The sequence below is a fragment of the Aythya fuligula genome, chromosome 13 (genome assembly GCF_009819795.1).
Source record: "Aythya fuligula isolate bAytFul2 chromosome 13, bAytFul2.pri, whole genome shotgun sequence".
Taxonomy (NCBI): domain Eukaryota; kingdom Metazoa; phylum Chordata; class Aves; order Anseriformes; family Anatidae; genus Aythya; species Aythya fuligula.
The window spans coordinates 12,873,047-12,885,794 of record NC_045571.1 but is presented as its reverse complement, the minus strand read 5'-3'; the positions used below and the strand labels follow the sequence as shown (position 1 = coordinate 12,885,794).

Here is a 12,748-nt window from a genome sequence, read left to right as displayed (position 1 = left end):
GAACCGGCTCCATGCTCCGGGCCAGGCCGGGCCGGGCGGCGGCCGCCATCTTGGGGCGGGCCCCGCGGGCAGGGCGGGGCTGGAGGGGAGGGGAGGGGAGGGGTGGGAAGGGGAGGGGGGGGGCGGTGCCGTCCCCTTGCGCGGCGGTGCCACACGCAACCCCTTCCCCCGCGGCGGAAGCCAGGCGGGGCGGGGCTGCGCCGCGGGTGTCGCAGCGAAAGCCTTCCGGGCGGGGCGGCCGCTGCCGGGCGGGTCCCGCGGCGCGATGGAGTGAGGCGAGGCGAGGCGGTAAGGAGCGGAGCGGGGCCGCGCGGCCCCTCACGGCCCCTAACGGCTGCTAACGGCCCTTTAACGGCTCCCTTAACGGCTGTGTCTCCCCTGCAGGCCGTCGCGGGAGCCAGCGGGGCCTCGCCCTTCTCCGCTAGGCGGGCCGGGGCTATGCGAGGGCCGCGCTGCCGCCTGCCCTAGGCCCGGGCCCGGCTTGGGGAGCGGCGAGAGGCTGCGGGGCCCGATGCGGGAGTACAAGGTGGTGGTGCTGGGCAGCGGGGGGGTGGGGAAGTCCGCCCTGACGGTGCAGTTCGTCACCGGGACCTTCATCGAGAAGTACGACCCCACCATCGAGGACTTCTACCGCAAGGAGATCGAGGTGGACTCGTCGCCCTCGGTGCTGGAGATCCTGGACACGGCGGGCACCGAGCAGTTCGCCTCCATGCGCGACCTCTACATCAAGAACGGGCAGGGCTTCATCCTGGTCTACAGCCTGGTCAATCAGCAGTCCTTCCAGGTAACCCCGCGGGGGGACGGGACGGCAAGGGGAGAGGAGGCGGCTGAAGGCCGAGGAGGAAGTTTTAGGGCTGGCCGGCCGTGCCCACAGCCTTCCTCCGAAAGGGAGCGAGTTAAAATGTGTGTGTCCCCCCCCCCTCAAAAGTGCCTTTAGGAGCCCGGCTTCCCGCTGGAAAACTGCTTGCCTTGCAGGTACTTATCGGGGTGCCACCATTGTTAAATCCCACGCAGTGCTGGAGAACAATGACCCGCTCCCACTTCCCTAATAGAAATGTTTTGGCAATCCCCTTCTATGAAGAAATCACTCAGTATTAAAATCGAGGCTTCCGCCTTTTTTTTTTTTCCTCTTCTTGAAAGGCATCTGTCTTCAGTTGCTTTTGAAGAGAGAATTATTGTTCTTCAGTTATGACTTGTTAAATAAGCTGTTATTTTCCACCCCCTCCCCCCCAAACATATTCCTGTCCAGCATAAGCTCGATGCTTTCACAGCGTAGGTGGTGTACTGAAGAAGAGAAGCAAGCCATATGTGATAATTCGTGGGTCTGGATTTCATTTCTACTGGTAAAACTCTTGAAAAAATTGAAATGTTTTGGCCGGTAACTGGTCTAAGCTGCCTCTAGAAATGAGGCTTTATTTGAGGGGAACACATGGATTTAGCAGCACTGCATACAGCACAGGGATTTGCAACTACTGCGTTGGCTTTGGTTTCTGAGTTGGGTGTATTCCAGCTGCTTGGCACAACCTTGCACACCCCCACTGAAGCAGAATGTTTGCTTCTGCTGAAGGCTAAACTTTATCTTAGCAGAGACCTCGATGTAGCTCAAGTACAAGCTGCAGACATGCTGTCTTTAGAAAGGAACAGCAATGACATTAGGATGCTTCTCCTCTTGTTTTCACACATTTTTGGGACCAATGAGACCTCCTTATTTAAGGAACAGGCATACAGTTAGTAATTCACTCTGTTAATGTTTAGTTGTGCTTGTCTGTCTGTCGCATGTTTACTCCAAACCTGTAGGCGTAAACCCCTCTCTATGGTTCTTTTCCACAGTAGTAACTTCAAAGCTTAATTGCTTTGTCTCAGGACTATGCCAGAATTTGTAGAACTTAGTGACACTGATAGTAACATAAAACATGCAGGGGGCAGAGGAGGCTGACTCAGACTTTCAAATGTAAACTCCTAATGTTAGCTTGGGCTTGAATAAATGCGTCTCTAGGTAGTACAGTATTCTTACAGCATCTAATTTGGTTACTTACATGTGATTAAATGTGTTCACAATGAATTATTTTAAGCATTCTAGAAGTGAGAAGTCTCTAGATCACAAACTTTCTCAAGTTGTAAACTAAATACAGGTTTTCTAAGCGATCATGTAAGGGTATCATGTTGCTAATGTTACAGGTTTGCTGTCATTAGACTTGAGACAAATTTTTCAGAAAACTGAAATCGACTTTTTCAAAACAGATGTACCGTGTCTTCCTCTGGCTGAACCAAAAATCTGAGTGCTTTCTGTTTATGTATAATATGTGTACGTTTTATACAAGTTAGTTCTTATTTCATATAAATGTATATAGCTTACTAGAAGTGGGTAATGAACATGCTCTGATTTCTAGATCTACATGGATATGAATTTAAGAAACCTCCTGGAATATTTTCAATTTTCAGTAGCATGTGAGGGTTGATTAAAATGTGCTTTTGTAGTGTTTATATGGCAATTTCATGTGATTGCTTGCACATACTAACCGCTTGGATTGTTTGATCAGGACATCAAGCCAATGAGGGACCAGATTGTCCGGGTGAAGAGATACGAGAAAGTTCCTCTGATCCTAGTGGGAAATAAAGTGGATCTGGAGCCGGAGAGGGAGGTCTTGTCTGCAGAAGGCCGAGCTCTGGCTCAGGAGTGGGGCTGTCCCTTCATGGAGACGTCAGCCAAGAGCAAAACAATGGTGGATGAACTGTTTGCTGAGATCGTCAGGCAAATGAACTATGCCTCCCTGCCTGAAAAACAAGATCAGTGTTGTACAACTTGCATCGTCCAGTGAGAGAAATTAAGAAAAACCTCAGTCATGGCCATACAGAGCAGGTTGGTTGAACAGTCATAACTAATTGAGGTGCACAAGCATGCTGTTGAAGTAAGCAGATAAAGTGTGACAAGGAGTCTGAAGTTAAGTAGCCTAACTTGGAGGTAGCTTTCCTCTGGAAGAGCTGGAAGCTTGTGGATTCAGTGGCATATAAGTACTTGAGTCAATGGACTTCTTGCATTACTGCATATGGGTTAGTCAGGGAACACTGCCTTTACTTGTAGCAATTTTGCAGTGAGACAAGTGTATGATCTCATCCTCACCTATTTTGACTGTCACTGCTGTATTTGACATTGCTGTATCCTTAAAAATGCTTTGTGATGTTGCAGTGTGATTCTTTGTTGGTTCCACTTGCTATCTGAATTATTTGCAAGTTAATGTGAATTACTTTGGACCTATACAGGAGTATTGTGATCAAGTTTTCCACTAATTATTCTGAGAAACTTTGTGTGTGTTTTTTTGAAAGAGGGCGGGTTTAAAAACAAAGCAAAAAGAACTGTGGTACAGAAACTGAGTGTACTTAGAGCACATTTCTGCCTTATCAGGAGAATAAGTTTAAAAGAAAACTACCCTGAGCTGTAAGGAGTGGCTTGAAGCCCACACATACTAGTCAAGGACATGTGCAAAGTGCTTTTCATCTGAAAACTCCTGAGCAGAGAACACATGATAATGGCTTCCCGATGCGGGACTCTTTCCTTTTCCAGTGACTCATAGAAGATGTTGCAAGAGTGCAGTGTTCAGAGGGGACCCTGAAGTAAAGCTTCACTAGTCTTGGGTATTGCTTTGATTCTTCTGCAAGGATAGCTACTCTTGGCTCTTCACATGCGCGGTCATCTTTCTGTACCATTCCTTGCCTCTCACGTGACTGTGTAAATGGATCAGGTCCTCTTGTGCAAGCAGCAGCGCTGTCATTCCTGTGCGAGATGCTACTGTTACCCCTGCTCTGTTTTCCTTGTAGCCGTTGTGGGTGCAGTTTCACCATCAGCTTGAACCCACGCTGCTGTAAGGGGCTCTTCTGTGTCATTGGCACGCTTCTTGCATGGGCTCCCAGTGCAGCCAGGTGGTCCTGTAGACCTGCAGTTGTCTGTTGGATCTGTCTCTGCAAACAACTTGATGTAATCTGTAAGGGCAAGTGCAGGGATGAGGGAGGACATGAAAATTCTGGGGAAAGAACTGCTTGTCTTGACAGCTACACTGATTAAAGCTTAGGCGCTGACTGCCCTGTTAGTAACTCGAGTCAAAGGAGCTTTTTGTGTCTGAGTGACAAGAGCGAAAATAGGTTATTACTGGAAGCTTTGGACTATGTATCCTCTTTAATCTTGAGTGTAAGGTCAGAGAGTGAAGTCTCAGAGCTTGTCTCTGAGATTGTTATCGAGTGCTTTGTGAATACAAAATTTTGGGTACTCATGACCCTGGTACTGTCATGCTCAAGATAATAGACAATATTTTTATCTCTAATTCTGTGAAATAAGGAAAGACTGCTGTGAGCATGTAAGAGGTGTGTACAGGTTCAAGCCTTTCTTGCTGAAAGGCAAGCAAACTGCTTGTCTCGGAGGAGAGCAAAGTACAAATAAAGTGGTACAGGGTTAATATCTTGGACCACCTCCAGTAATGCAGTTTCAGTGAATTCTAAGGTAGACTTACAAATAAGAGCATCTGTACTTAAGGTATCATGCTAGAAGTTATGGCAGTTGTTGGCGTTACTAGTGGTTCGTCTTGTGCAGGTTCCGGTCTTCAACTCTGACAAAATTGGGTCACTTATGCATGAAATTTATACTTCCAGAGTTGATTACAGCTAAGGGAAGCTTCTGTGTAACTAGACCAGTTCTGGACTTAACATTAAATACCAAGTTTAATTTTCAAGTTGAAATTGAGGAGGAATGGGGCTATGTGTTACTCTTTTGAGTCCTTCTAATTTATGATGATTTGATGAGCTTCCAAAGCAGAGCGTGCTCTTGCTTCTCAAGAAACATTTGTATTTTTATGTCTGTTATCTCTTGAGATAGAGGATATTAAGCTTCTGGTATATAGATTTCTTCTTCATTCTGCTTTGCTCATGTCACATAAAACCTCTAGAAGCGAAATACTTCCATAGTTCCAGGAAGTGCTGCTTCTGCCCAATACCACACTTCAGCTTCACACTTTTGGGATATTTTCTTCTTCCTGGCTCCCACTATGTCCTTGTTCTTTGAGAAGGTGTAGGATCTCATTAACTTTATGATAAGCCTTTGCTACCTGGTAATATCTGTCTCGTGCTCTAGTGTAGGAGAGCTGCTGATGGTGTCTTCTGATAGCTGTAATCTTCTCTGCAGGGATAAGTGTTCTTCTTATCTGTGATCCAAGGGACAATTGCTGCTTCTCAAACATCTGCCGTAGCAGTGACCCCTCCTAGGTATAGTGAAAACAGCTGTCTAAAAACCTGCGTGTAAGGAATGGGTTTAAACGATTGCTCTGTCCTAACATCATCACATCTCAGTTCTGCAACCTGTCTGTCTAAGGGCAGTCTTTGGTCTGAACCAGTAAGTCACCTCAGGATAAGGTTTATAGAAACAGTTTTTCTACAGTTCTGGTGGAGAAACTAGTGCGTGTGGGAGAGGAGGGGTGTGTGCTGGGCCTAGACTCATCTAAGACTGTTTCAGTATCAGTTTTATCTAGCCGTTATCACTTCTTTTGAGTATGGGTACCTCAGTCTGTATGTGAAGTAGGATGTTGTGTAGGTTCTTTTTTGAGTAGGTATTTTTGAGCTTAGATTGCTGTTTCAGTCCTTCCGGTGAAATGGAGGATGGAACGTAACTACATAATCAGAATAACCCATAGTTCCTTTTAAAATGTGTGTTGTTCTTGCATCCTGTTTCCCCCTCCTTCCCTTTCCTGCTTCTGCAGTGGTCTTCTGTCATCTCGTTGTTGCATTCAGAGATGTGAGATTCCCAGTAGCTGCATTCTGTTGCTTGCTGAGCATTTCTCTCAATTTTTCAGTATGATAGTGGTTTTTATTTTGCATCATAGTTGAAATACCGTACCTGTTCCAGTGTTGGTGTTAAAGGTGTTCTGTAAGAGGTACTGAGCAGATGGAGAACATTTGATATTGGGGTGAAAGATTGATCCTGATTAATGATTTCTGCCCCTTCCATTCATGAGTAACTGAAATTAGCAAGTGCTGAAGGAATAGTTCTCTCTAGGGAGAAAACCGAAAGTATACTGGCTTCTGGTTTGTGTGGCTATGCAACGCAGGCAAATTTATCCTACTAGTCTACCGTCTCCCACCCCTGCATGCCTGCTTGCAGGAGAATAGAGAATAGTATAGGAATGTCATAGGTAAGTAAAGCCAGATAGGTACAAGTCAAATTGAAAAGAAACAGTTGTGTAGGAAAAGTAGAGTCCTGACTCCTGTATACTTCAAGTAATTTCTCAGTAGACTCATCAAAATTCCCTCAAAAGCCAAGCATCAAACTTGAATGAAATGTATGCATGTGAATATGGAGGACTGGTTTCAACAGACTTTGAGCTTCTACCGAGCTGTTTAGGATATCTGCCAATAAATCTTGTGAAATGTAAGCAAATTATCAGAAATACAAAGATTTATTGGTCATTGCTGGTAGAACTGTGTGCTTGGTTAAGAAAAGTAGCGTACAATTCTCCCTAAGTCTGGTAAATGCTAAGGTTTTTTTGATAGTAATTTAGGGCATCTGAATGCTGAGGACTCAGATGTCAAAACCGGATTAGTTGGATCACTGTCTGTTCCCAGAAATCGTGTAAAATACCATTGCTTCATGTTGCTGAGTGATGTAGTGCCTCCTTACCACCAATGCAAAGCCCAGTCATACATATACATCACTGTACAGGAGAACTTAAATTTCCTAGCGGTTTCAGATCTTTAGAAGCAGTTTAGTATCCCTTAGGGCAGCTGTTATGAGCTGTTGTTGTTACCTGCTTGCCTCTTACATTACCAGAATTATATGAAAAGAAGTTCAAGAATGCCACTGTAAAGCAGTGCTTTGAAGCCCAGTGTGGACAGCGAGTTGTTCCAATCTATGGGAGAAGCTGAGTTCACTTTGAATATGTATTGAATGTGGCTTTCATTGGTTATTTTGTTTAAATTTCAGATAAAACTCAGAGGAAACTTGCACAGATGCTGCTTTGGAGAACTTTCAGCCCAGGTTGCAGAGCTGAGCCTTGGTAAACCTGTCTCTATTACAGCACATTGCCATACATCTAAGTGCATAAGGTTGGTGGCCTCCAGGATCCACACACCTTAATCAGAATGCTTAGCATGTTTACCATAAGTTTAAAATCTGTTCTTTATCTATCAGTCCTTTTATAGCTTTCTAAGTTCATATAATGGCTAATATGCAAGAGTTCATTTTTAATAGTTTAATTGATTTCTTTAATCAATTTCTGAACTTGTATTTATTAAATACTTAAACTCAGTATTACCTACTCAATGCCTTTTAAAAGAGAGTTTTAATGGAGAATAAATTGAGCCTTAAACAAATGGTTACTTCTGTATATTACCTCGCATCAGTGCTTATTTCTATTTGCAAAGTTTTCTCCTACAATGTAGTTGGTCATTCTTCGAGACTTTTTGTTTACGTGTGACAGTGTCGTGAAAAGATACTGAGGGCACCTCTGTTGTATGGATGTAGTATCCCTTTTCTTGGCAAATGCAGCTGTGATATTGTTTGTTAACTGCTCTGATTTAACAATAGGGATCACTTGGAACGGGATGTGAAGTCTCTGGCTGATGTTTCTTTTCTTGCAATCATGAGTTTCTTAAACTCATTTAATCAAAAAATGACAATTGTAGCATTGCAAAATGGCAGCACACTTTTCCTCCTACTGAGTTTCTAAACTTGCTTGTTTACAAGTAGCTTCTTCATGCCTTTGAAAAGGGATAATGTATCCTTCAAAATGGGCTGTATGCCTAGTCAGAGTCAGCTCAGCTTTGCCTGGCACATTGAGACATCTTGTAGACCTCTGCACATGTAAATCTAATGCAAATAAGATCACTTTACATTTTATAGTTCCTAATATTGTCTTTCTGAATAATATTTTAAAGCAATATTTGTTAAAGTTTTTCTTGCACTGTCACAAATTGCTTTTTAGTTTTTTTTTTCCCAGTAAGCAAGTTTAATGTTAGAGACAAGTTGGTGTAACAAGGGGAAAAGCACCAGGTTTCAGTGATACTAACTGTAAGCGTGCTTTAAACAGCCATTGCCTTCCGTATTGTTTACCTGATCAACATTTTCTCTGAATACTTGAAAATTTTAACAATAACACAGGTATAAAGAGCAGAATGAAAATGTACAAAGAACAGATGAAATCTTTTTGTTCTGTTTTATTAACATGTTGCATACATGAGAGCTTTTTCTAGCAGTGGTTTAAAATGTGTAATTTTTTTTTGCAGAAGTTTAATAACTGCAGCTCACCTACTGCACCAAAGTTCTAGGTTTTTAGGAGCCCAGCTTTAGTCATTTGAACATGCTTCTAGAAATGTACATTCTTTTCCTGTAATAGCTAAATAACTTTGAGAAAAGCTCCAGTAAAAGCAGTGATGGATATATGAGGTTAAGCAGTTTAAAACTCACAAAATGTATTGTGGATGATGGCATTTGAAACAATAAAAGATCACCGGTACAGTATCTCAACATTAATGTGTTTTATTGGTAATAATGCAGGCTGACTTTACAGTGTTTAGCAGAAATAAAGGTTCTGAGTCTACATTCAGTGTTGAATTTGAATCCTGAAAAGAAGAGAACATCAGGTTTTCTGCTTGGGTATTAAAACACCTGTTTTTTTTTTCCTGTGGGGTTACTTGAATTTTTTTTCCCCCCTGTTTGTACAAACTTTATAAACAGGCTGAGGCTAATGTTTAGGTTTGCACTTTAATATCAGAATTAAACCAAACCTTGTATTCAAAGTAGACTTTTAAGTGGTGGTTGTTGCTCTTTTTTTGTAGGTTGTAAGGAAGTAATAGGAAATAAAAGTAATTCATAAAAATCTTAGTTTTCCTTTATCTAAGGGGGGAAAAGTTGATTAATATTAATCAGTGGTTCATTCCTATGGGTAGTTATCAAGCCAGTGTTCATTTTCATCGACCTCAGCAAAAAAAAAAAAAAAAAAAAAAAGAGGAAAAAAAAAAAACTTGAACTAGCTTAGAGTGACAGGACTGGGAAAACGAGAGATGGTTTCTTCAGCACACTTTGGGGGGGAAAAAGGGACCAAAAGTTATTTTAGGCTTCCTCAATAGATTGCATGTGAAGTTGCTTATTAGAGTAAGAGGCTAATAATAAATGAAATATGTATTGTCTTTACTATGGCATCTGTTTAGGAGTTGTTCAAATCACTGCAGTAGGGCTCTACAAATAAAAATGTAACCTAACATCATGTATCTAATGTACTGTATCTTTATCAGTGATAGGTGAAATCTGGAATAACAAGTGCAAAAATGGAACAATTACCTATAATGCTTTGTAAAAAGTTTTTTCCAGTAGAAATCATTCTTGTCATTTTGTAAGACAACCCTACAGTCCACCTGTTTGTAACTTTTTTAATAAAATAGATACCTGTATTACCAAACTGGGGTGACTAGTCTGTGTTCAATTTCTTCTGAAGTGGGCTGAATAAACAAGCCTCTTATTTAGTAACTTTTTTTTTTTTTTTTTTTTTGAGGTACTGGTTATTCTGAACATAGTAGCTACACCTGAATTGTCATGGATTACAACTTCTAGCTCAGGGAAACCATGCCTGCACCCCTGCTGGGATGGCATAAAGCACTATCTCATGCCTTGAATAGAGAAGATGGGGTCCAAGGGCTGCCTGTTCAGAGCTGCAGTGGTGCTTCTGCTCGCAGGCTGGTATGATGAGGCTTTGTTCGAAAGCATCCATGTTTGTCTTGTCCAAATCTGTAATGTCCTTATTTTTCATACAGGCTTTTGTGTTCACAAAGGTGACAATGGGTTGGGGTCCTGACATCAGGTTATGATGTTCCTGTAGCTACTCTCCCTCATAGTAACCCTGAACTGGCATCTTTCCACCACACCATCCAATAAGCACACTCTCAGTTCTGCCTCAAGAGAGGTGGAATATTTGTCTACAAAACCTTTCAGCTGAGAGTGCTATTTGATAACCATTATCTTAAATGCTCAGTAAAAGCCTTGAATTTGCTAAGTCAGTGATTGAATCATCTAGACTCTATAACAAAAAGTGCATCTTCCTCGGAACTTAATGTCTTGGTACTGACCTTTTATACGGCTTTTGTAACTAAAGCCACGTATTAGTGTGAAATGTGCTTTAAACTTTAAAAAAACAACAACAAAAATCTTGCTACTTTAGCAGCACCTTTGGTTGTCTGCATTGTGTCGGCGGGCAAAATCACCTAGCACGCTTAATGCTTCTCTTCCTGGTAAAAAGTGTTAGCCTTATCTTGTTGGTAGGCATCCATACTGTTCCTTCCTCCTCCTCAGACAGGGAAATAATTTCCATCTCAAGGGAAAATGACAGAGAAGAAAGGTAGGCTCCCGTTCTAAATGATCTTGGAGTAAATGTATGCTTCCCCAACCTCCTCCTCTCAAGGAGTGTTGCTCTGAGTAGCACTGATGTGTCAGCGAGTGTGTTAGCTGACAAAGGCTGATGTGCATTCAGATGTAACTAGTTGATGGGTCGTTGTCTGTGTCTGTTTTCTCATGCAGTTTAAAAAAGTCATAGTTGGGTGATAATATTCCTGGTTCTCGCGGCACTCCAGTGTAACTAAGCTGCTTCCTCTTCTCGCTCAGGCCAGGAACTGACGACACGTGCAGCCAGGAAGTCCCCGGGACTTCACAGCACTGGTTTGTTTCAAGGTGACAGTAGAGTCATTGGGGATGGGGTTTTAAGGAAGTGTGGAAGATTTATGTCTAAGGCCATTATATTTCAATTTATTATATTTCATTTATATTTCAAAAGTCTTGGTGCTGAGAGTCAACTCGGTTACTGCTGTACAATTGTTAAGTAGTGTCCTTCATAAAACAGGTGTGACAGCTTCGTGTTGTTTTAAACCTGGGCTAGCTGGTTTAGAGGGCTGTATAGATGGGACTTCATAAGCAAAGCTTTACTTTTGGTGCAACAGTTCCTGCTGTAAAAGTGCCCATACCATGCAGAAAGCCACCCAGTGTCCCACTTCTCCCGTGTGGTCAGGACAGGTATGGCCCCCAGTGTATTTGGAAGGCACTAGCTAACCACGGCACAGGCAAGAGGACTCTCCCACCCCGCTCCCATGTAGCAGGGTGTCAGGTAAATGAATTGCTAACAAGGGCAGAGCTGGCCTTGCAGCCTGGCTGGCTGCACTGGGCTATGAACCAACAACCGCACGAACCCTGCAGTGGAGATGGCTCTAGGAGGAAGTACACAGGGTACCCGGAGTGGGTGGGGTGCGAGCCGACCGCCACACCTCATGTCGGGTAGCAAGCTGTTATCTGCCCTAATAGGCTTTGCTGTAATTACAGTTTTGAGCTAGGTGGAAGTGTCTAGCCTTAATTAAAATGAGATACGGGTTCTCAAACAATGTCTATTGACCTGTTTGAGTTATCTCTGCTGAAAAGTCAGCAGTCCTGCTAGCTTGGCTTGCTGGTAGGCGCTTCAGTCGTTTGTTGGTTGAGTCACTGCTCGCTTAGTAGCTGGAGGAAGCGTGTGCACAGCTACTGCGGCTGCGGGCAAGTTCAGTCAAGAGATGAGGTGGCTGTGGTCCTGTGCTCTGCACAGTGTGAAAGTGAAATAATAAAGGGTGCTTCACTTTTAGCTCTGGCTGGTCAGTACAGCTGTGAGGAGCAGAGAAGATGGACTTTCAGCTGTAAATCAGCAACTGTGTTTTTCAATTCAAAGGTCAAATCCTACCTGTAATTATTTCTTGGCTCTGTTGAGGGCAGCATTGAGCTTACAATAGCTTTGCTTGCAGCAATGATACAGTTCAACTACAAGACTGAGGGGGATAATTTTTTTTTTTTTTTATGAAACCAATATATTTAGCCTGGAATCAATCTTAAAAGATCACCCCTCGAAGCTGTGGTTCTCCTCATGGCCCTTCAAAAAGTCCAGAGTTAACTGCATCAGTTGATGGGGAAGGGTCTCTTGTGTTGCAGGAACCTGAAAAACACTCAATGAAGGGAAGCGTTTGCTGTTTATATTTGTTTTCTGATGTGTCTGTGCTCTTCGGTGTTCTGCAGGGTCTGTTTGAAAGTGCTTTCTACCAGTGACTTACTTCCTCCAAATCATATTTTCAGTGATGAAGCTTACGTGGCATTTGAGGCTCTGAGACATTGCTGGCTACTGGGTAACCTCAGTTCTTAATTAGAAGAAAAATGTTAATTTGGGGGGGGGGGGGCATAAAGTGAAGACTGCATTAAGGCTACAAGTTGCTTAGGCTTACCTGGAGTCAGATGCACTGACATAGTAGAATAATTTTCATATTGCATAGTAGAATAATTTTGACATTTCATTTCTTGAATGTAAATAAATAAGTGGGCTAGATCTAAAAATCAAAATGTTTTTTTTTTTCAGATTTATTAGAAGTCTTTTATACTTTTGTAATACCACGATAGAAGTGATTATGCTTCTTATGCTTATACAAAATATAGGAATAACAGTTGATATAATTAATAAGTAAACACAGTAATTCAGATAGATTCTTGGGAAATTTCAGGCTCTTAAGTTCCTTGCTTTTTTTTTTTTTTTTTCCCCTGCCTCTAGGCTGACTTTTTTCTCCATTTTTATGTCCTTAGAAGATCTGCCTTGACATTAGATTTAAATTATGTGGTCAGCACAGAAAAGAGAAAATATATTTGCTGTTTGTAACATTCCTTAAGGGCTACTTGTCCTTTTGGGAACTAGCAGATAGGATCGTTAATTGTCAGCCTGGG

The 12,748-nt window shown here is 42.5% G+C and overlaps 1 protein-coding gene across 2 annotated transcripts; it reads left to right on the top strand.

Annotated features, from left to right (window-relative positions):
* Positions 1–213: 213 nt before the first annotated feature.
* Positions 214–9,434, top strand: RAP2C (RAP2C, member of RAS oncogene family). Of its 2 annotated transcripts, XM_032196147.1 has the most exons (4): positions 214–288; positions 385–784; positions 2,541–2,860; positions 6,962–9,434. In XM_032196147.1, the coding sequence occupies exons 2-3, from the start codon at positions 512–514 to the stop codon at positions 2,817–2,819; spliced, it is 552 nt and encodes a 183-aa protein (XP_032052038.1). In that variant the 5' UTR covers positions 214–288; positions 385–511; the 3' UTR covers positions 2,820–2,860; positions 6,962–9,434. The 2 variants fall into 2 exon arrangements, with proteins under 2 accessions (XP_032052038.1, XP_032052040.1); XM_032196149.1 differs by having other exon boundaries at positions 262–784.
* The last annotated feature ends 3,314 nt before the right edge of the window (positions 9,435–12,748 follow it).